This window comes from Budorcas taxicolor, chromosome 17 (genome assembly GCF_023091745.1).
Source record: "Budorcas taxicolor isolate Tak-1 chromosome 17, Takin1.1, whole genome shotgun sequence".
Classification (NCBI taxonomy): Eukaryota; Metazoa; Chordata; class Mammalia; order Artiodactyla; family Bovidae; genus Budorcas; species Budorcas taxicolor.
Window position 1 is genome coordinate 6,645,579 of NC_068926.1, and position 22,920 is coordinate 6,668,498.

Sequence of the window (22,920 nt, forward strand, 5' to 3'; positions counted from 1 at the left end):
ATACAGTATCCAGTCCTTTTCTTAACATCATTTCTTTTCATTATTACTACGTGCGAAAGGGGATGAAAGTGACTTTTAGCAGGAAAACTGGTCTAAGTGTAGAATCAACATCAACATGAAATCATTGTTGAGTCAAGTTATCGAACCTTATTCGTGAATTAGAATCTAGAGTAGGACTCCAACGAGGCATGAATAATGTCTGTGCTGGTCTTTCCCTCTCTAATTAGTATTCATGAATTGCTGGGCATTTTTTGCTGTCTCTCTCTTTGCATTTATCTCAGTCATTGTATCATTTGATTGCTAATGTGTTTGAATTGAGCTGCTTGATTTTAATTCAATCTGGCACCTCTTCACGGAGTACTAAATTTCCTTTCAACGGCCATACGTTGAACTGCAGGGATCCCTGAAGGCTCTGCCACCAGGAAGGTTTCAGCCTTTACTGCTTCATGCAGCCCACCCACTCTTGGTTCAAGGGCAGCCTAGATACAGAGATTCCAGCCCAGATACTCACAGGTAATGACACTGGTTACCTGGCAGGATGGGCAAGATAAACCTGTTCTCTTCTGTGCCGCCCTGCGGACTCTGACACATCCTCCCTTCCTAGCAAGTAGGGGTCCGTCCACCGAGGGGAAAGTGTCATCAGAGCTTGTGCATCTTGGTGGCATAGCTCTGTTCCATCATAATTGTACTCCTTGAAATCTTTGGACTTAAACTTGAGAGACCCAGCTCTCATCCAAAAACATCATCTGTTTGAAATCTAAAAGCTTTTGATCATTATATGTGCATGATCCTAAAATAAGATACTGCTTAGAAGTGTGTGTGTACAAACTCTATAATTTTAAAGACCAAATACCCAATTTCAAAACACAACAGACAGAGCTTCTTAGTGCCTAGCGGGAATCTGAGCACATAGCTTCCAGGCGTGCTGAGCTTCACATGTTCTCCTGCCCATTACTAGCAACTCGGGAGTATCTTCTTTCAAGCAAGCTGTGTCAGGGGCATGTCGACAGGGGGAGTTTCTTTCTTGCATATAATTCCTGACTGCTTCTAAGATTAGTCAGATTTCTAGAAAAGCAAAAGCCTGAGAAACAGCACAGCGTCCCTTGAGACCATCTCAAAGAAGGAGGGGTGTGGAGAGATGACAGTTCATGGACCAGGCGTGGCTCCTGGTGGTGATGCGCTGTCCCTTCTTCCCCAGACAATACTTCATTTCTACTAACACACTGGACAGGATGTTCTATTTCCCTGCTCTGGAAGGAAGAAAAAGTTATAGATTTCTTTGCTCAGAGCAATCTTCCAGAAAAAGCAATTGTTCCCTCCACATCAGTATTTTACCAGAATCAAGACTTAAGGGTAAAAATAAAAGGAAATGAATCCTGTTCTCCCGATTTCCCAGCATGCATGTGTTCTCAGCATTTTTATCCCCTTAATGACACTCAACTGGGACCTATAAGGTGGTTTTTCTAAAAAGAAATTTTGTTTTCAAAATGCTTAAAAAAAAAAACAACTGGACTTTCTCTTGTGCCCATGTACTTCCAACCTGAAAATGATGCTGTCCGTTTTTGTCATCTGTACCTCATCTGCAGTAGACGTTTTACTCCTTAGAGAATTTGTCCTGACCTTCCTCCCTCCCTACATGATGTAACATTCAAGACAGTAGGCAGGGTGTTATAATTGTAGAACAGATAGAAACGAACAGTTGCACAGAGGAGCTAAATGCCCAACCGTGTTTAAAAATATTCAGATAGCCATCCACGCCCAGTCTGTTAGGCTGCAAGGGGCATTTTGTTTTCTAGTCTGCTAGATATCTTTAAAGTGCTGCCTTTGTTTCCACAAAAGCCATTAGTCAAATAAAAGGTGAGTTAACACAATTTTCAGACTCAGAATTACATTCAAGTCAATTTTGAGATAGACTGCCATGATACATTATTCAAATGAATCCTTTTAATTTTACTTGAAATTTCAATGTTTCCATTAAAATCGTTTACTTCATTTTAAAAAAATGGAAACAGAGCCATTTGCGTCATTCCCTCACATTGTACCCATGTTGCTGAAGAAGTTATAAATCCTAGAATATTGTTTCTATACATCATTTCCCCCATCTCAATCCAGCGAAAGAAGGAGAAGGAAAGTGCAATTAAATACCACTTAGATTTGAGGGAGAAATTATTTGTGTTTGGAAATCAATGTGTTTTTTACAGATACCTGAGGATTTTGAGGCAAGCACAGAGGTAAGCCAGTCTGTTCCAACTCTGGTGTTCAAAGACTCTCTCAAGAATACTAAACAAAACCAAACATGTTATTTTAGATATATTTCCTAACCATTGCCATTTATAAGTAACAACTTGAAATTCTGTCCTGGCTTACATATCTTTTCAAGAACCTGTTCTAAATTTATTTGTACTGTGTCAATTATGTGAATAAAATAAGAGCTGAGAGGCTCTCCCAAAGAAAAGGTTTTTGCTAGGAACCCTGTCCTAGGAACCTTCTGAGCTTCTTGAAAATGAAAACCTCCATGTCTTCCAGATGACAGCCACCTTTTTGGTGAAACCAAAATAGCTCTCACAGCTCGAGAGCTGTCAGTAAGAGTTCTGACAGATATCAGAGTTGGCATGCAGGAGGGACACAAGAGAAATGGTCCCATAGTAGGAAGTTTGGTGGGAGCCCCTGACTAGGCAGGAGGAAAAACAATGCACTCCTAGGCACCAGACCAAGCACAAGGGCACCAGGGGGCGCTGCTGGTGATGATAATCTGCGGGGAGAAGGGAGCCATCAGCTCCTGCGGGATTTTGAAAGGGTTGCGTCATACGCATCAAGCTGAAAGGTCTCCAGTTGTTGAAGGGATCAAATATGTGCCCAGGATTTTCTCTCCCTCTAGTGGTAGGGCTTGCTCCTTGGAAGAAAAGCTATGACCAACCTAGACAGCATATTAAAAAACAGAGACATTAGCCAAAAATGTCCATCTAGTCAAAGTTACGGTTTTTCCAGGGGTCATGTATGCATGAGTTGGACCATAAAGAAAGCTGAGCACCGAAGCATTGACGCTTTTGAGCTGTGGTATTGGAGAAGACTCTTGAGAGTCTCTTGGACTGCAAAGAGATCGAACCAGTCTATCCTAATGGAAATCAGTCCTGAATATTCATTGGAAGGACTGATGCTGAAGCTGAAACTCCAATACTATGGCCACCTGACATGAAGAAGTGACTCATTGGGAAAGACTCTGATGCTGGGAAAGATTGAAGGCAGGAGGAGAAAGGGATGACAGATGATGAGATGGTTGGATGCCATCACCAACACGATGGACATGAGTTTGAGTAGGCTCCAGGAGTTGGTGATGGACAGGGAGGCCTGGTGTGCTGCAGTCCATGGGGTTGCAAACAGTTGGACACAACTGAGCAACTGAACTGACTGAATGCTGGGGCGGAATATGCTATTACTGCACGATACTACGTCATAAACAAAGATGAGTTTCCATTAGAGCACATTTTGCCCATGACATAAGGATTTTCATTAGGTGTGTTGCTCTCTTACAGAGGTTTCCAAACACCCTCAAACCCTTCACCCTAAGGAGTGAATTGCCTCCTAAGCAGGCAAATTGCCAGTGGGAAGGTGGCAATGGTCTCCCTCTCCTTCCGGCTAAAGGATGCCCATTCTCACTTCTGAGATACAGGATGCTTCCTCCCCTCTGCAGTCCTATCAAAGGTGGAGCCATGATTTGGCCAGAGACAACTCCCTTGACCCTGAGGCTGGGCCAGGTAAGCCTGAGGGCTGAGTAGGAAAGAGAAGGCAAGCTCACCCAGAGCAAAGGTGGGAAACTCAGAGGAGTTTACTAGTAAAGGCTCTAAAGAGTGATCTGAACCTGATAGAGCCATAATTGGCTAGAGATAAATTCTGGAACCAATCTCCACTTCTACTTTATAGCCTCTGTCATTTCTCTCATTTTCAGCCATATGAAAATACTTCTGGTATAGCAACTTGGATCAGTGATAGCGGATGAAAAAATTAAAAGGATAGAAAAATTAAATAATTTTAATGAAAATAATTAAAGCTGCCTACCTGGTTGGAATAAATTGCATACTATTATAACTGTACAATAGTATTAATGGAAATAGACCACAGGTTACAGATGTCCAATCAACAGGTTGGGCCTCCCAGATGACGCAGTGGTAAGGAATTCTGCCAACGTGAGAGACTCAGGTTTAATCCCTGGGTGGGGAAGATCCCCTGGAGTAGGAAATGGCAACTTGCTCCAGTATTCTTGCCTGGAAAATTCCATGGACAGATGAGTCTGCTGGGTTGCAGTCTATGGAGTTGAAAAGAGTCGGCCACTACTGAGCTCACACATACACAATCAACAGGTTATTGATCAAAAACTGCAAATCTATCCATGTGACATATATGAAGTATGCAGCTTTCCCCCCTGCTCAATATTCAGTTAGGCATCAATGATGCTTACTCGATTTCTCCTCTTATATGTCTCCAAGGCAACCAGTCATATTTTCTGACAAATCTGTTCTTTTCTGATTTCCTTATCTCAGTGAGTAACTCCATCAGCCATCCAGTTGTATAAAGCCAGAAATTTAGAAGTTACTTGACCCTCCCCTAGGCTTCCACCATTATATTCAATCCAATACCAAGTCCTCCAATCTTACCTTCCCAATCTGTCTCACAGAGGTCAATTTCTCTCTGCCTCCACCACCACACTATTCCATCATCGCCTTCCCACACAACTACTCTGAAGGGCATGTACTCCATTCTTTTGTCAAATGCATTCTTCACACAGCACTCCTTCAATCAACAAGCATTTCTGAGAGACCTACTTTGTACTTTGGTAATACTGTGTTGAATAAGGCAGACCGATTTCCCATTCTCAAGGAGCTTGTGGAGATGGAAGATAAACATCAGATAGTCACCAGCACTATGTGGAGTATTAATATAGGGCGATCTAATAGAGAATGGTGGAATAGCTATTCTAAACTGTATGTTCAAATACAAGAAATCAGTGGGCGTTTCAAGAAGGGGATGCATTTTGAAGCAGGGGGAAAAAAAAAAGAAGTCCATTGGGATGATGGTATTTGCTATCAAGGCTTCCGTTGTATGTAAGGAAAGTGTTTTCAAACACTGGCCCAGATCAAAAAGAAAAATTTAAAATGTTCCTGAGGTTTCAGTCTAGGTCTGTCTATCTCCCAAAGAACCTGTGCTGAAATATGGTCCTTATGGTCTATGTGAAAGCATCCTATTTTTGTTAACTTCTCTGTATGTCTAGTCTACCAAGAATGTAAGTTTCGTGAACATGGTGGCTATATCTGCCTTGATCACTGCTGAATCCCCCGTGTCTAAGAACCATGCCGAGCATATTGGCATGCAAATAATCATTTCTTGCAGTTATGCTTACATTTGGGTCTGAAGTGGAAAAGGAAGCAGAAAAAAGAACTGAGTTGGGCGGTTCAGAAAGTCTTTACGGAGATGTCAAGGTCATTTACTTCAGCCCGACAGGTTAACTGGTATATGAAATCCCAGCCAGGTTTCTCAGCTTTCGATCTCTGGCACCGCCTGCTCTCTCTCACACGTGCTTACAGCTACAAACCTCTCCCACTCCCCGCTAGGAGGAGTCACACCTTCCGACCCAAAAACCCTCCCACTCTCCCGGCTCTTTTTGCTTCCCACCCCCTCCCCGCCCGGTTCCGGAAGCCTTCCGGTCGCAGTGCTCTCTGGTAATAGTAGTCTTCCGGTCCCAGTCTAGAGCTGTTTATCTAATTTCTCAGAACTACGTTTCCCAGAGAGCCTTGCAGCAGAGGGAGGCTGTGTCACCTGACCAGGACTCTGAAGAGACAATGGCGGCGCCCATGTTGCGCTGGTGCTGTCCTGGAAGGCGGTTTGCTTTCGCTCGGGTTGGCTGCGGTTCTTACCACAGAAGAGGGTCTCCGACTGGGTCCACGTCCAACGGGAAAAGAGGGCAGAGCTCGGTGGCTCAGCAGCCCCACATCACAGCCCAGAAGTCGAGAAAAGGGTATACTATTTCATACCAGTATTGCCCACTTAAGTTGAGGTAGAACTGTGGGACTTGGGAGATGATGGCCACTACAGACTTCCCTGGTGGCTCAGACGGTAAAGCCTCTGCCTACAATGCGGGAGACACGGGTTCGATCCCTGGATCGGAAAGATTCCGTGGAGAAGGAAATGGCAACTCACTCCAGTATTCTTGCCTGGAGAATCCCATGGCTAGAGGAGCTCGGTGGGCTGCAGTTCATGGGGTCGCAAAGAGTCGGACACCACTGAGCGACTTCACTTTAAAGCGCAGCCTTAAGTCTGGACGTTTTGGTGGGCGGGAACGTGTTGGGCTGCTGAAATCTAAATAAAGACAGGAAACTGGCTTTCTTATCAGTCCCTACCCCACACATAAACCACTGTCTTCAGATAGCCTTATTTGGGTAATTTGAGAGTGTAAAATAGCAAGTGTTTTTTTTTTTAATGTTTCACAGAAGAGTGGTTCAGTCACCTTAACTAGTAGTCAGCCCATCAATATAAGTGGGATCTTATTTAGCACAACTACGGGCCAGCAGTGTTTTAGTGGTAAAAAGGAGCCTTTACCTACAAGTTCTGGATGGGTGGCCTAGAGTTAGAAAACACCACCTATCTGTGGAGGCCTTTCACGTTGAACGTGTGGTGTGTGTGTATAGACCTAGGAAGACACAGCCAGTATGAGATCTTCCCTCTGGTTCTGTAGAGACTGTTGCTTATTTTGCTCAATATCCTCTGAACAGCTGCTTATATTTCACTGTATAAGACCTAAATGATATCTTTTCAAGTGCAGAAACATAAGGCATGTGTCAAATATTCATTTTTTCCTTTGAGATAGTTAGGTTGCTGTTATTTTTGCTTTTCTGTTTTTACAGAGGGGAAAAGGTCCAGAAGTACTGGTTCTGTTATTTTCATTAAATTAGGTTGTTTCACTATGAAAAGTGAATGAAAAGTTTTTTTCTCTTATGTAATGAAACTGCAAAAAAACATTGAATTGGGTTTTAGTGAATGCAGATTTCTGATGACGTCTTAGTTTAATTCCTCTCAATTATAGTTTGTGATTGCAAACTTTAAAAATAAGGAATTCATCAGTACTATAAATACAGAACTTCATGTGTTGAAATGATTGAAACAAAACCAAATGCATGTAAATAAAAATTTTGATAATACAGAAAATTGCTTGAGGGAAGAGCAGGATAGGAACAGACAGAATATGGAGAGCGTATGTGTACACCAGGCCATCTGCAGATTGCCCAGGATACATGGGTTTGATAATAACCCATAGAATAAGCACACTTAGATGAACCTAGGGAGACCTGTATATGGAATGTTCATATAGACCCAGCAGAGTAGGAGTGACCAGACAAGAGATTATTGTAGCATTTGAACTGCACTATTGCAGCTTCTTGGGTGTGGTAGCAATTAAGTTTAAAACATGCAAAGGAACCTGACACTAAGTGTCTGGAATTTAAAGTCATTTGGGGAACCAGGGGGGGAAAAAAAAGCCACTTGTGATGATTTAATGTTTTCCTTTGTGCAGAATTCTGAAGATTATCATTTAGTAGTAATCCATTTTATCTGTATCACTATGGTTACTTTACTTGCAAACTGTTGTTAGAAAATGAATTCAAAACATGACTGAGAATTTCCCTTCCTTTTTAAATAATGAGATGTACAACTATTTATTTACCATTATTTCTCTAGTAGTGAAATCTTGTTTCTGTTAATTCTAAAAATGTTCACAAAATCAGCTTTCCTGTGTGATTAACTGGCAAAGGACAGTTAATTTAGAAAATGGTGCTTCTCATTAAAGTCAGCCAAGCAGTCTCCACCTGATAACCATTTCTATATTGTTTTCAGATCCCATATTGTTCCTGTTACCTTGCTTGCACAGGGAACTCTTCTTATGCCATGTTATAAATGAATATTGCTTTACTAGTCTTTTTGGTGTTCATTTTGCATTACTTTTAATTTAGTTACCCAATACAATGTAACACATTTTTTAAAGTAGAATATACAATTTTAATAAGTTAAAAGCACAAGTGGGAAGAATTAGTAACATTTGCAGTTTAAGCTCATAGAAATTCACTCATGGTAATAGATCTAACCTAATGACTTCTTGGCCATTATGTTCTCCTCTTTAGTGAACGTGAATGGGCAGCTGTAGTAGGATTGGAAATTCATGCCCAGATTGCCTCCAACTCCAAACTCTTTTCTGGATCTCAAGTCCACTTTGCAGCTCCTCCCAATTCTTTGGTATCTTTTTTTGATGCATCTCTACCTGGAACTTTGCCGGTAAGGTTTTTATTTAATGCTGTTTTCATTTGCAAAATGTTCATCCTTCACTGAACATAACTCTTAGGAAATACTTGTTTAGGAAACTTTGATTGGAGTGGGATAGACTAAATGTTTTCTAAAGACTCATCTCTGAATTCTAAGTGTAAATGTCATCCATTTGTTCATACATTCATCTCACTCACAGTTTAGAATGTCTGCTGAATACTAGAATGTCTGTGCTATGAACCGAAATAGAAGGATGAGCAACTGTCTTTGTCTTTGAGAAGTTCAAAGGCGAGTTGGGGAGATGTGTCCTGTGTGAGTACTGTGTGATTATTCCTGTGAAGGTCATAAGCACAGTTTAGTTTTGGATCCCCTAGGAGGGATACCTAATTCAGTATGAGGATTGTTGTGAGAAATCAGGGTGTGGTTCGTTAAGGAAAGGTCTTTGAGGGAGGAGGTGTCCGAGCTAGCTGAGAAGCCAGGTCGGAGTCAGGCAGGTACCTGGGGAAGGAGGAGAAGTCTGGCCAGTGGAAGCAGCATATGTCACATGATATTACAGTGTACGGTTCATAATGAGTGTGGTTTTGAAAGTTAAGAAGGGCTCAGTAATGCAGAGAAAGTCAACCATACGATGCTTTGAATTAATCACTCATTTGTCTACTCCTTTTCACTAAAACCCAAGGAATGACTGGGTCCAGTGTACCCATCAGCAAGATTTTTAGCATGTATTTTCAAATAGGTGGTTTAATTTTTGAAGAAAAGGATGGAAGGAGCAGTGTGAATATTTGGGCTAATACTTGGCTCATAGTCTGTCCAGGACACGCATTATCAACTGGATGTGGGGTTTCCTGCCAGCCTTTCAGGGAAAGTGTATCTGATGGTGATGGGAGGAGGGAGTGGTTGTCCTGGGTGAATTCCATGCTCTCTAACATTTAAATACAAGTGAAAACTGGTTAAACCGAGCTCTGGCAGGAGTGCAGGAGCAGAAGTTTACTTTTCCCAGAGTCACAGCCCAGAGGAGAAGGCCATGGGCAGCTGCTCCCGTGTACCTGCTGTACTCAGGGTTTTGGCTGTACTGGGGTAGCGTCTGTGTCTTGGAATTGTTCCTTACTTGCACTTTTTGTCCTGGACGACCCCTATTCCTGTAAACCCTATCTAGCTGCTGCTGCTGCTACTAAGTCGCTTCAGTTGTGTCCGACTTTGTGCGACCCCATAGACAGCACCCCACCAGGCTCTGCCATCCCTGGGATTCTCCGGGCAAGAACACTGGAGTGGGTTGCCATTTCCTTCTCCAGTGCATGAAAGTGAAAAGTGAAAGTGAAGTCGCTCAGTCGTGTCCAACTCAGCAACCCCACGGACTGCAGCCCACCAGGCTCCTACATCCGTGGGATTCTCCAGGCAAGAGCACTGGAGTGGGGTGCCATCACCTTCTCCGAAACCCTGTCTAGTGTCGTCTTTGAATTGCTGTTGGGTCTTTCTGGTAGAAGACAAGCACAGGAGTGTCTTGCCCACCTTTCTCACTCACTTCCTCTGCCTTAGCGCATCTGTTTATGGAGAGATTGTTTTTGTTTGTGAAGAGTTATAGTTTACATTTTTCAGTTATAAATGTATGAATTCTCTTTGGGGGCAGAGAGTCAAATATAGTAGAAATAAATATCTATTTAGACAAACAATTCATCACACCTTTCCTTTCTTCCTTCTGAGCTCAGAATTTTTTTTTCCCACATGGTGGTTCATTATCAAGAGACTAGACTTAACTGCAGAGCTCTTTCTAGGTTTTTCCAGCTGGGAATGTAGTATCAGTTCAGTTCGGTTGCTCAGTCTTGTCCAGCTCTTTGCGACCCCATGAACCACAGCACGCCAGGCCTCCCTGTCCATCAGTAACTCCTGGAGTTCACCCAAACCCATGTCCATTGTGTCGGTGATAACATCCAGCCATCTCATCCTCTGTCGTCCCCTTCTCCTGCCCTCAATCTTTCCCAGCATCAGGGTCTTTTCAGATGAGTCAGCTCTTTGCATCAGGTGGCCAAAGTATTGGAATTTCAGCTTCAGCATCAGTCCTTCCGTGAACGCTCAGGACTCATCTCCTTTAGGATGGACTGGTTGGATCTCCTTGCAGTCCAAGAGACTCTCGAGTCTTCTCCAGTACCACAGTTCAAAAGCATCAATTCTTCTGCGCTCGGCTTTCTTTATAGTCCAACTCTCACATCCATACATGACCACTGGAAAAACCATAGCCTTGACTAGATAGACCTTTGTTGACAAAGTAATGTCTCTGCTTTTCAATATGCAGTCTAGGTTGGTCATAACTTTAACATCTCTTTGCAGCTAAGCAGGTTTTCTGTAGATGTGGCTGTGTGTGTGTGCTAAATCTCTTCAGTTGCGTCCGACTCTTTGTGACCTTTTGACTGTAGTCTGCCAGACTCCTCAGTCCATGGGATTCTCCAGGCTAAATGTGGTCAAATGTTAGAGACAATTCAAAGTAGCTAAATGTCAGCATGCCCTGAAAGACGTCCCATCATGCCCTAAAGAAGAAGATACTTGCCCAGGGATAAGCATCATCGGTGTGATAGTGAAGGTGTTTGGGACACTGAAGTGTTGAGAGCTTGACTTACAGTCATTAAATGACAATTCAAGGCTAGAAATCCAGTTCGCTTGAGCTGGGATTTGTTTTTCCTCTTTGGAGTCTACTATACTCATAGTTTGAGCAGCCTAATGATTGTCTCAGCAGAGCTCATCTGCCTTTTTCAGAAATGCTTCTGTCTTTTAAAAGACCTGTTTTAGTATCTGACCCAGGTTACACCAAAACTGCCAGAATAAGACGTCACTCTCAGCACTTCAAAACCCAGCGGTGTATCTATATAGAAGTTTTAAATATACTGAAACACTGAGACAGTTGGCCTTTGTTAAGCCTGTGGAGCTGATTTACTGATGCTCTGATATTCTGACTCTGCATTTGGTGATTTTTGTACCAAAAATGGTGACCATTTGTCAGATATGCTGACTGGATAGGAAAAAAGGTTAGATAAGAGTTTTGTCCTCGTGAGCTTTGACAAGTGAGCAGGCAGCTGCAGTACCATTCAGTGAACTTGCTGGTAGCGGGAGTACAAGGAGAGACATTTAACACAGGCATAAGGAATTGGCAGAATTTGGCCAGATAAAAGTGAATGGTAAATACAGAGACCAGAAGAAAAACAGGACATGGCTTGATCTAGAAGCTGAAAGAAAGCTGTTGCATTGTAGCCCTGGAGAAGGACATGGCCACCAACTCCAGTATCCTTGCCTGGAGAATCAATGGCCAGAGAATCCCAGCAGTCCATGGGGTCACACAGAGTTGCACACTACTGAAGTGACTTAGCACGCACGCACACATGCACGCATTGTAGCCTAGAATTTGAAGATGGCACAGCAAGAGGGGAAGCTGGTGTGGAAAGCGTAGTCTGTACTGCACAAGCCTCACTAAGCAGTGTGCATCCCACAGCAGAGAGGTCCAGGGTCAGAAGCTCCAAGGGATGGAGCGTTGGGAGTGAGTACACATGGTGTCAGACTTACTAAGAGTCAAGTGAGGTGAGGCCTGGGCAGGGGCCATTGGCTATTAATTTAATAGGGTCTCCTTTGCAAGAATGGCTCCAGTAGATTGATGGGGGGAGGAGGGAGGTCACAGAAGATAAACTCAGGGATGTTGAGGCAGGGGTGAGAGCTGAGCAACTGTTCCAAGAAGCTTGGTGCAGGAGGGAAGGAGAATGCAGGAGAGAGTTCCCTGGTGGCGCAGCGGTTAGGACTCAGCACTCTCACTGCCTGCACCTGGGTTTGACCTCTGGCCAGGAAACAAAGTTCCCGCAAGCTGTGCAGTGTGGCAAAGAGAAAGAAGACCAAAAAACATGACTTATCACTGATGAGACTATTGTTTTTAAAAAAGGGAGTGGAATTCCTCAGTAGTTCAGTGGTTAGGACTGTTGAGCTCTCACTGCCAAGGGCCTGGGTTTGATCTAGTTGGCCAGATAAATACAGAGAGGCGATTTTTTTAAAAGGTAGGGAAAGGGATAGTTAGGGAGTTTGGAATTTACGTGTACACACTATATTTAACATGGACAACCAGCAAAGATCTACTGTATGGCACAGGGCACTCTGCTCAGTGTTACGTGGCAGCCTGGATGGGAGCGGGCTTGGGGAAGGAATAGATGCATGTGTATGTATGGCTGAGTCCCTTCACTGTCCACCTGAAACTGTCACAGCATTGCTAATCGGCTATGCTCCCAAATAAAATAAAAGGTTTAATTTTAAAAAAACTTCTCAGTTTCCTTAATGTTGGAGAAACTTGAGATGGTTTTAATGATGAATTATAGTCAACAGTAAGGTAACATCCCCTTAAAAATATGTGAAGAGGGTAGATCTCATGTTAAATGTTTTTACTGCAATAAAGCACAATAAAAACCACTTTTTGATGCTGATGAGAAGGAGCCAATGACAAAGGGGCAATTAAAGAGGCTTTTGGCTAGTGTGGCGAGTTGAACATATACATGTTCATCTGCCTCTCTCCCAGCCCCAAAGAAACGCCACTGAAATGACGGCCAAAGAATTCAAATGTTGTGAACCTGTGAGAGACGGGAGAGGAGACCAGACTGCAGGAGAGAAGGTAGATGCAGGAGGGCCTGACTCAGCAGAAGGAGTTAAGGGTGAGCCAGGAGAGGGACAGAAAGCCTGCAGAAAGAGCACAGGTCAGGAAGGAGCTGCGTGCCCTGGGCAGCCCCAGGAAGGGTCCCGATGTGAGAGCCGCAGGTATTGTGGAGGGCCAGGGGCAGGTGAAGACAGAAGGCTTAATTCATTGTCTAGATTCAGAGCATGTAGACCTGAGGTCCTCTTCCTGCCCTTTTACAACTGCTCTAGCCCCACAGGGATGTGCAGTCTGGGGAGAAATTCAGCTGCTGACACACTCCCCCAGAGATCCCAGGCACTGGGGTCAGACAGTGTCTGTACTCTGAACCCTGGGGCCTGCCACGCCTTTCCCAGTATGACCATCTCTCCTCTTTCTCACCCCCCACTCCTTAAGCAGCAATCCACAGGAACCTGACAGAACTTGACATTGAGGGGGATCTTAGTGAAAAAAAAGCCCATCACTGACTCAATGGACATGAGTTTGAGCAAGCTCTGGGAGATGGTGAAGGACAGGGACGCCTGGTGTGCTGCAGTCCATGGAGTCACAAAGAGACAGACATGACTGAGTGACTGAACAACAGTGAAAAAAAAACCTACCAGCCACCTCACTGACTGTCCTAGTGTGAAGGCCACCAATCAACAAGGCCTGGGTATTTACACAGAGCTTTAAATCAGCATTTTGGTGCCTTACTTTAAAATAGAAATTGACAGCCCCAGATCACCAGACATTTGAAGAAATTCTCCAATGTAGCAGACAGGGCCCAAAATAAAAGGAAAACTGAAAGAAATCAGAGGCAACAGATAACACATAGGGTAAAAATACTTTAAAAATTAAAAGCTTCTATAAATATCCTCAGAAAGATAAGGTAGCTGTATCTTTGAAACAGGAATATGATACCACCTTGTTTATAAAATAAACAATCAGAACAGAAGCTTTAAAATTAGGATGGAAAAAAAAAGTCCAGAAGAGTCAGAATATAAAAGCAAATCTTTCAGAAAGAATAACACACATACAATGAATTGGACAGTAGGGGGAAAAAATAGGAAATTGAGAAGATCGATCCAGGTTGTCCAGCCTCTGATTAATAGGAGTTCCAAAAGAGAGGAAGTAGACAAGGGAAAATTGTTAAACAAATGACACGGATGAGTCTCTCAGAACTGCAGGACACGAGTCTCCAAATCAGAAGGGCCTGCCAGTGCCCCAATACAAGGAATAAAAATAGCCTCCAGGGCAGGCCCGCCGCCATGAACTAAGGGAACACAACACCAGTGAGAATAGATAGCTGACGGGAAGCTGCTGTATAACACAGCGAGCCCAGCCTGGCACCCTGTGACCAGCTGGAGTGGTGGGGTGGGAGGGAGGGGAGATTTACATGTATATGACTGATTTCAGCTGTTGTAAGGCAGAGACCAACACAACATCGTAAAGCAGTTATCCTCCAATTTTAAAAAATCTGACAACGACCCAAAAAGAGAAGATACTAGAACTAAGAACAAAGGCCTGCGAATCAGTCCTGTTGGACTTCTCAGAGCAGCATTTAGAGCTGGGAGATGATGGAATAGTGCCTTTTAAAGTCTTAGGGAAAAAATCATTCTAACCTGGAATTCTGTGTCCACCACTACAAATCAAGTGTAGCCGTAGAATAATTATATTTTCAGACAGGCAGGTTCTCGACAAATCATCTTTCCAATAAAAAGGAACCTGCTGGAGGCATAGAGAGGTTCCGGGTTGCCGGCTCTGCTAGAGACCTAGAGAGCCTCGCAGGAGAGGAGGGGATGGCTCTGGAACAGAGAGGTTTCCAGAAAGAAAGGGAGGGTGGAGGGAACAACAGGTATCTAGTGCTTGTGTAGATAAGAGATTTTTACAAGGAAACCGGAGTCTTTCATTGATTTTATTGAAGTGTAGTTGATTTACAATGTTGTGTTAATTTCTACTCTACAGCAAAGTGACTCGGTTTTATGTATGTATACATACATACACACGCACACACGTTCTTTTTCATATTCTTTTCCATTATAGTTTATCGTAGGATTTTGAATATAGCTCCCTGTGCTGTGAAGTGTCTGCGTGTGCGTGTGCTAAGTCACTTCAGTCGTGTCCGACTCTTTGCAACGCTGTGGACTGTAGGTCACCAGGCTCCTCTGTCCATGGGATTCTCCAGGCCGGAATACTGGAGTGGGGTGCCATGCCCTCCTCCAGGGGACGTTCCCGACCCAGGGATCGAACCTGAGTCTCTTATGTCTCCTGCATTGGCAGGTGGGTTCTCTACCGCTAAGTGCCACCTGGGAAGACCTTGTTCATCCATTCTGTATGTAATAGTTTGTATCTGCTAATCCCAAACTGCCAGCCTATTTCTTCTTGGCAACTACAAGTCTGTTTTCTATGTCTGTGAGTCTGAGAAACTGGAGTCTTAGAAAATAATAAGAATAGGCATTAAAATTAAGCAAATGATAAAATGAAAAGCCTACAAACTCCAAGAAGAAGCAGAACGTTCAAGAAAGGAAATGTGATTGGAATGTACTGAGCAGCTCAGTAGACACATATTTACATGGTAATAACAAACACCAACCTTTAAGAAAAACTGTGATGTAATTGGGATATTGGCAAGTCAGAGAACTAAATTGTTGTCTACCATAATCGGAAGTCATGTCCTAAATTGATAAAGTAAGAAAAAAGTAACCTAAGGCTGTGCTTTAGGAATATTTTGGAGCCACAATTAGGAGCAGTCTCTTTCTCCTTTTCAGGCCCTAACTTGATTGATTGGTTTTTGTTTTTGTTTAATTGGCTGTTGTTATTTCTTTTAGCTTTTTATTTTTTAAATAGGCAATGAGTGAAAGATTTAGAGCTCCCAAGAGATGGATTTTGAGGTAAAAAGTTTTTCAACAAGGTTTTTGTATCAAAATAATATTAACTAATAATCAGATATTACCTCTGCTATTTCTCAGCCTTCTGATGGTGAAATTTTCTCTTTTTTTTCCCCAAAGTTGGAACAGTGACCGTACCCCACCCATTCCCTCAGCTGTAAATCCTGCCCTTACCCCCTGTTATGGGGAAAGGCTCGTTCACGTTCTAGACCCTTCACGCCCAGGCTCAACCATGTGGAGGTGTCCCTGCTTCCCCACGGGTGGGGTGGCCTGCTGATTACCAACCTGACTTTCCACTTGAATGTCATTCAGGCCATCATGGGCTTGCACTTAGGGGTGGCTTATTTTGTTCTTAAATGGATAAGTAATAAGCATGGGTAAATTCCATGGGACAGAGTAAGATATAAAAGTGTTGCAAAACATCTCACCTTGTAATTTACATAAATCATCTCTTGGGAATGGCATGGGCCAAAGTCTGGTGGCTTCATATTCCAAAAACAACCATGTTGGGTTATGAGGACAGTTCGTCAAGTCTGTCTTCTTCCCAGATTAAAGCAGGATTGTCGCATGGCAAAAGGCCAAGAGCCATGCCCAGAAACTGATGCCTTGTCCCAAGGTCCCCTGGCACAGCTTATTACTTAAAAATAGGAAGATAAATACCAGACACAACAGCTCAGAGATCTGAAGGTGATTCAAGACTGTCGAGGGGTGCAAGTGGGTGGCAGGAACTGCTGATTTGCCTTATAAATTATAAGGAAATTTATACATACATGTAATATTTTGTTAAACAGTTGAAACTTAGATTTAAAGGAGTTGACGTATGGGGGAGAGAGTCATTGATAGAATCGGGTTCCTGAGAAAGCAGGGGCTGTCCCTGGAGCCGAAGAAGACAGCTCTTGCCCTGCAACCTCAGGGGAGGGGAGCCCTCCACTCATGACTGGAGGCAACTTTTGGGGCTGGGTTGTGGAAGCTTGGGAGGCTTCCCTGGTGGCTCTGACAGTAAAGGATCTGCCTGCAGTGCAGGAGAGCCGGATTCGATCCCTGGGTCGGGAAGATCCCCTGGAGAAGGAAATGGCAACCCACTCCAGTATTCTTGTCTGGAGAATCCCATGGACAGAGGAGCCTCGTGGGCTACAGTCCACGAGATCACAAAGAGTAGGACACGGCTGAGGGACGTTCCCAGCTCCCTTCTGACTTTTCCTTCTCTAGCTAACGCTGTCTCTTGCATCTTATGCTCCTCATCTGTGCTCTTTCCTGCCTCTGTTAGTGTGTTTGGATTTGGGGTTTGTGGGTGAGACGCTCTCTGAGCTTGTCTGTGCCTCCCATCATGCCTATTTCTCCCTGGCGAGCGACAGTAGAGAATCCCAAGCTGACAGGCCTGTCTGCTCAGCACACGGAAGGCTCGATTTCCTTGTCTTCAGGCATTCGTTCCTGCGAGAAGTCTGCTCCTTTCCGTGTTCCCTCTCTGTGGCTCTGGCCAGGATGCATCCAGGAACGGAAGTGTTTTATTTGTCCTGCTCTGTGCTCTGTGTGATTTCTCCGCTTACAGACTCAGCCCAGGACGGTGGCTGTGTCACTGGCGGGATTCACAGTGGCTCTGCTGGCCCCCTTTGGGCTTAAGGGACAGTTTCTCCATTCGTTTTTGGGCCCCCAGCTGCCACACTGCCGGGGTGATGAGCCCTTCAAGCCCCATGTCTATGCTGGCACAGGGCCAGGGGCTCTCATTGCTCAAGACTCTTTTTTTCACCCGAGGCGTGAGGTGCTTGCCTCTTCCATGTGAACTCCTCATTTGGTGGCACAAGATTTTCTGGCTGGACCAGGATTCCGTGGCTCCTGTCAGCTCCCTGCCCCAGTGGAATCCCAGCCTTGACTTCTTTGCCTTAGGTGCCTGAAATCGCCAGCGTCTGGTGTCTCTTCAGCCTGGTTAACAAGGTTAGTGATAGTAAGGTCCACTCACATTTACCGAGTGCTTTCTTTATGTGTGTGTACTTGTTTTAACCTTGTCAACCCTATGGGGCAGTTTCTGTCAATATCCCAGTTAGGTAGTAAGTGGAGAAGTCAGTCTGTTGTTCCATGTCCAGTTCTAACTGTTACTTCTTGAATTGCATACAGATTTCTCAGGAGGCAGGTCAGGTGATCTGGTATTCCCATCTCTTTCAGAATTTTCCACACTTTATTGTGATCCACATAGTCAATGGCTTTGGCAAAGCAGAAATAGATGTTTTTCTGGAACTCTTTTGCTTTTTCCATGATCCAGCGGATGTTGGCTATTTCATCTCTGGTTCCTCTGCCTTTTCTAAATCCCGCTTGAACATCTGGAAGTTCATGGTTCACGTATTGCTGAAGCCTGGCTTGGAGAATTCTGAGCATTACTTTACTAGCATGTGAGATGAGTGCAATTGTGCAGTAGTTTGAGCATTCTTTGGCATTGCTTTTCTTTGAGATTGGAATGAAAACTGACCTTTTCCAGTCCTGTGGCCACTGCTGAGTTTTCCAAATTTGCTGGCATATTGAGTGCAGCACTTTCACAGCATCGCCTTTGAGGATTTGAAATAGCTCAACTGGAATTCCATCACCTCCACTAGCTTTGTTCATACTGATGCTCCCTAAGGCCCACTTGACTTCACATTCCAGGATGTCTGGTTCTAGGTGAGTGATCACACCATCATGGTTGTCTGGGTTGTGAAGATCTTTTTTGTACAGTTCTTCTGTGTATTCTTGCCACCTTTTCTTAATATCTTCTGCTTCTGTTAGGTCCATACCATTTCTGTCCTCTGTTGAGCCCATCTTTGCATGAAATGTTTCCTTGGTATCTCTAATTTTCTTGAAAAGATCTCTAGTCTTTCACATTCTGTTGTTTTCCTCTATCTCTTTGCACTGATCACTGAGGAAGGCTTTCTTATCTCTCCTTGCTATTCTTTGGAACTCTGCATTCAAATGGGTATACTTTTCCTTTTCTCCTTTGCCTTTTGCTTCTCTTCTTTTCACAGCTGTTTGTAAGGCCTCCTCAGACAACCATTTTGCCTTTTTGCTTTTCTTTTTCTTGGGGATGGTCTTGATCCCTGTCTCCTGTACAATGTCATGAACTTCCGTCCATAGTTCTTCAGGCAGTCTGTCTATCAGGTCTAATCCCATGAGTCTATTTGGAAAGGAGCAAGTCAAGGCTGTATATTGTCACCCTGCTTATTTAACTTATATACAGAGTATATCATGAGAAATGCTGGACTGGATGAACCATACGCTGGAATCAAGATTGCTGGGAGAAATATCAATAACTTCAGATATGCAGATGACACCACCCTTATGGCAGCAAGCAAAGAAGAACTAAAGAGCCTCTTGAAAGTGAAAGAGGAGAGTGAAAAAGTTGGCTTAAAACTCAACATTCAAAAAACTAAGATTGTGGCATCCGGTCCCATCAAACATGGCAAATAGATGGGGAAACAGTAGAAGCAGTGGCTGACTTTATTTTTTGGGCTCCAAAATCACTGCAGATGGTGACAGCAGCCTTGAAATTAAAGGATGCTTGCTCCTTGGAAGAAAAGTTATGACCAACCTAGACAGCTTATTAAAAAGCAGAGACATTACTTTACCAGCAAAGGTACATCTAGTCAAAGCTATGGTTTTTCCAGTGGTCACGTATGGATGTGAGACTTGGACTATAAGGAAAGCTGAGTGCCGAAGAATTGATGCTTTTGAACTGTGGTGTTGGAGAAGACTCTTGAGAGCCCCTTGGGCTGCAAGGAGATCCAACCGGTTCATCCTAAAGGAAATCAATCGTGAATATTCATTGGATGGACTGATGTTGAAGCTGAATCTCCTATACTTTGGCCACCTGATGCGAAGAACTGACTCATTAGAAAAGACCCTGATGTTGGGAAAGATTGAAGGCAGGAGGAGAAGGGGATGACAGAGGATGAGATAGTTGGATGGCATCACCGACTCGATGGACATGAGTTTGAGTAAGCTCAGGGAGTTGGTGATGGACAGGGAAGCCTGGCATGCTGCAGTCCATGGGGTTGCAAAGAGTCGGACGCATCTGAGGCGACTGCACTGACTGACTGACTGGAGAAGTCAGATTGAAACACCATAGTCCGGCTTCCAAATTCATACCGTTGCCCTTCTGCCTCGTGCAGCTACCCCTGGGTCATGGGGGTCCCAGGGGGTTTCCTTTCTTGCTTTTGAGCTTGGGTGTGTGTATTGACACATTTCTCTGTGTACGTGTCTGTGTGTGCAGACACAATACTTGTTCTCATCCCCCATCTCCACTCCCCGCCCCACCCAGCGTGTCTATCCCCCGGCTCTGCCAGACTTAGGATGCTGTCTTTACAGCGGTTACAGCCTCCCTCCCACCTGCCATTCTGATTAGTGACCCTTCTTCTGAATGTTTCTTAGGACTCCAGGCATTTTTATCTTCTCATTTTACCTTTAGTTTTAGAATTATGTGGAATCCCATCATAAATCTTCAGACTGGAAAGGTCACTCAGCCTATTTTCCTGCTGGTAGGCAGGATTACAGCTAAGCTAAAAACAGCATTCTTTGTTTTTATTAGCCGGCATTCAGCTTCATTCATTACCTTGACCTAGTAAAACCGCTTACTGTGGTACAGAATTTTCCTTAATTTATTAAATCATTGTTTGTCTATAGAACTATAGACTGAGAAGGCAATGGCAGCCCACTCCAGTACTCTTGCCTGGGAAATCCCATGGACAGAGGAGCCCCTTAGGCTGCAGTCCCTGGGGTCGCTGGGAGTCGGACATGACTGAGCGGCTTCGTTTTCACTTTTCACTTTCATGCATTGGAGAAGGAAATGGCAACCCACTCCAGTGTTCTTGCCCGGAGAATCCCAGGGATGGGGGAGCCTGGTGGGCTGCCGTCTATGGGGTTGCACAGAGTCGGACACGACTGAAGCGACGCAGCAGCAGAATTATAGACAGAATCTTAGATTATTTCTTCAAGTCAGTTATTTCCTATTTATCAATGTCATTCCAACTCTCGTAATATTTGTATGTGAGATGTGAAATGGGAAGAAAAATAGGAAAGGAAATATATTTGTTTGATAAAATGTCTAGAGATTTACAACTCTAGAAACTATGTTTCTTTCATAATTTGCTAATGTTTCCAGTAATGGCGAGATTTCAGCAAACCATCAAGTGTGCTTGAAATATATGCCTGTGCAGACCACAAGCGCACACACACACACGTGTGTGCTCACACGCTCACTTTGTTATTTGAAGTGCTTGCCCCCCTCGTGGTGTCGATCCCCAAGCAGGAGAAGGCAAAGCAAAGAGAATGTTGTTGCTTTGCTAGTGCCGGCTGCTGGTTAACTGTTTGTGGCCAGGAGGTACCTGCTGCTGCTTACCAGGCTGAGCTGAATTCCACTGATGAGAGGCCAGGACATCTAACACATTGATAAACAGTGCTGGTCAATTTCATTAAAAAAAAAAAAATCTCTAACTAATAACTCTGATCTTGGTTTGCTTGTTTGAAAGTGCTTAGGTGTGCATAGCATGGAACCTCCTAGTAACTCTGTCTCTTGCTTCTAGAACTGGGGAAAGGGCTGTGGAAGCCTACAAGAACAGGCTCCGCTTTTCTCAGGATCAGGATTTTGCTCTCTGAAAAAACACTGAGGGTGGCAGCTATGGCATGAAAACTGGAACTGGGATATTATTTACCCCATTTTACAAAACTTTCTTTTATTCACAAGAATGTTGTTTACTCTTAGCAAGCAGAAGGGGAATGAAGAGGGAAGATCTGATGTGATGCCTACATTCTGGGGACCAACAGACAATGCAGTTATCATGCCTTATGCTAGTGGTTCTGTCTTGAATGTGTACGCAGATCACTCTGAAAGGGATCCTGCCCCTTTAAGAAATGATAATATGAATGCCTTTTTAACATTAGTTTATTTTTTAAATTTCGTATGGAATATGTACTATCTGGGTAAATCTGCAGTACCCTAGCTCTCTGAACATAGCAGATATTGGTAATAACTTTTGTTTTAAAGGACCTAGTAGTCTTAGAAATACCTAACTAGTTCTAGTGAGCATTAGGCTTAAGCACTTTTCTGACTCTTAATTCAAAATGTAATTATAAACATTCTTTACTTCAAAACTTCTAAATGGAGCAGAAATGCAAGAAAACAGCATTCAGAAAAAAGTGTTTAAATGCATACATTTGTAATCAGATCTGTATTTGCTTCTCTGTCCAGTCACACTTAAATGATGGTTGGTTACTTGACTAAGAAGACAAGATGAGACAGTTTTCTTTTACAATGTTTTTCCATTTCAATGACTTGCTTTAATGTAATCTGTAGAATTTATAATTACATCATGTTTTCAGACGCGAATCTTGCCACTGTCTGAGCCATTGTTGCACTTTTCCCTCTTTCCTCTGTACAGGGGAGTGTTCCAGGGGTGCAGTGTTGTGCCCCGTGACCTCTTTTTAAAGAGGTGTATCTGTGAGGTCATGCATGCAAGTGTGGAGAGGCTCCCTTGACGGACTTTCACGTCCAGTGGGCAGCATGGCCTCTCCTCCCGCAGGGAAGCATTTCAGTCCTTTACTGTTTGGGGTATTTTGCCAGCATTCAGTGTTTTTGTTTTTAATTTTATTGGTTTCTTACTGCTTTTCTCTTGGGCTGCATCAGATCTGGGTTGCAGCAGGCAGGGTCTTGGCTGCGTCGTGCAGGACCTTTTTCTGTGGCGTGTGGGCTCAGTAGTTGTGGCACGTGGGCTTAGTTGCTCCGTGGCCTGTGGGATTTTAGTTCCCTGACCAGGGATTGAATCGTATCCTCTGCACTGCAGGGTGGATTCTCAACCCTCACGGAACTCCCCCTCGGTGGGTTCTTGAAAGCTTCCCTCTTGACAGCCATTCTCCCTTCCCTCACCCCTGCCCTTCTCGCACGCAGAATTCCCCACGGGAAATCTAACTGTGAATACTAGTGCTTCTGTGTTCTGTCAATATATATTCCACAGTTGGTTGAACATCCTTTATGTATTTGTTTATGAGGATTTCTATGTTTGATTTGAGGTTCTAAAAAGCAGTTCATGGATCTTTTTCAAGCCACCTGACTGTACCTTGCACAGAACATGTATTTAATAA

General features: G+C 43.8%; 1 protein-coding gene across 2 annotated transcripts in view; it reads left to right on the forward strand.

Moving 5' to 3' along the window:
• Positions 1 to 5,830: 5,830 nt before the first annotated feature.
• The window catches only part of GATB (glutamyl-tRNA amidotransferase subunit B), a 97,133-nt gene continuing 80,043 nt past the window's right edge, over positions 5,831 to 22,920 (forward strand). For both annotated transcript variants that reach the window (XM_052654689.1, XM_052654690.1), the window contains exons 1-2: positions 5,831 to 6,010; positions 8,166 to 8,316. In XM_052654689.1, coding sequence (XP_052510649.1) covers positions 5,835 to 6,010; positions 8,166 to 8,316 — 327 coding nt within the window. In that variant the 5' untranslated portion in view covers positions 5,831 to 5,834. The remainder of the gene's footprint in view (positions 6,011 to 8,165; positions 8,317 to 22,920) is intronic.